The 925-nt window shown below is 37.9% G+C and overlaps 1 protein-coding gene across 1 annotated transcript in view; it reads right to left on the bottom strand.

The window, feature by feature from the left end:
- RAD23B (RAD23 homolog B, nucleotide excision repair protein) overlaps positions 1-925 on the bottom strand; it is a gene marked incomplete at its 5' end in the record, with an annotated part of 51550 nt that overhangs the window by 33106 nt on the left and 17519 nt on the right. Inside the window, one exon of the mRNA XM_019517080.1 lies at positions 189-244. Within this exon, the coding sequence (XP_019372625.1) occupies positions 189-244 (56 nt within the window). The remainder of the gene's footprint in view (positions 1-188; positions 245-925) is intronic.

Genomic DNA, 925 nt, shown 5'->3' on the forward strand with positions numbered 1-925 from the left:
AAAATCTCCAAGTGCTGCTAATCAGTGCCAATCTTTGCGTACTTGGGGAACAGTACTTTAATTAAAATCTTAGGAATGACTGGATAGAGAAAAGAATACAAACAACCGTGGTGTCTATTAATCCCTTGTTTGTTTCAGCTATGCTGAAACAATGTCTAAGTGCCAACTACTTAAACTGAAACACTTACCAAGTGCACTTGTAGCATCCTCAAAAAGATTTGATCGAGAAGTATCACCTATTGTACTGTAAGACAGAACAAGTAAAATCTCAAATATATAACTTTAGAACGGGTGATTCTTAAGGTGAAGAAGCAGCTGCAGTTTCATACCTGGGCCCCTTTGTTTCTGATGAACAAGCAAAATTTTCTACTGAAGTGAAGAGCTTTTAAGACCCAGTAGTGTGAATCCAGAATTTACCTATGTATATGCTCCAGCCAAAATGTTATCATTTCTTACCCTTTGCACTGGGCAAAACCATCAATACTGGCATTGGGACTATTGACCATCATTGCACAGTTGGCCACCTACTTGCCTTCAAAAACGAGATGGCCTAAACTTTGTCCTTAAGGCTCAGATAAGAGTATGCGATTTGCAAAAAACACCCAGTACTCATGTAATTGCTCACATTTAAGTCAATGGTAGAGAAATGCTGCTGATTTTGGCAAGAGCCAATTAGGCTGAAGTAAGGTTTTAGAAGGAAGGGCAACTGATAAAGAGTTTATATTCATTCCCTTTCAGCTTACTGTGACTGCTGAAGGAGACCCCTTGTTGCCAGGACCTGCCAGGATCAGTTTTCAGAAGGTAATGCATGCGTACATGCAAATATTTCCTATCATATACAAGTGTTCTGGCAAGAGCACTAAATGGCCATTTGACACTAAAATTTACAAAGCCAAAAAAAAAAAAAAAAAAAAAAAAAAAAAAA

This window comes from Gavialis gangeticus, unplaced genomic scaffold (genome assembly GCF_001723915.1).
Source record: "Gavialis gangeticus isolate Ggan-Ray unplaced genomic scaffold, GavGan_comp1, whole genome shotgun sequence".
In the NCBI taxonomy this organism is placed as follows: Eukaryota; Metazoa; Chordata; order Crocodylia; family Gavialidae; genus Gavialis; species Gavialis gangeticus.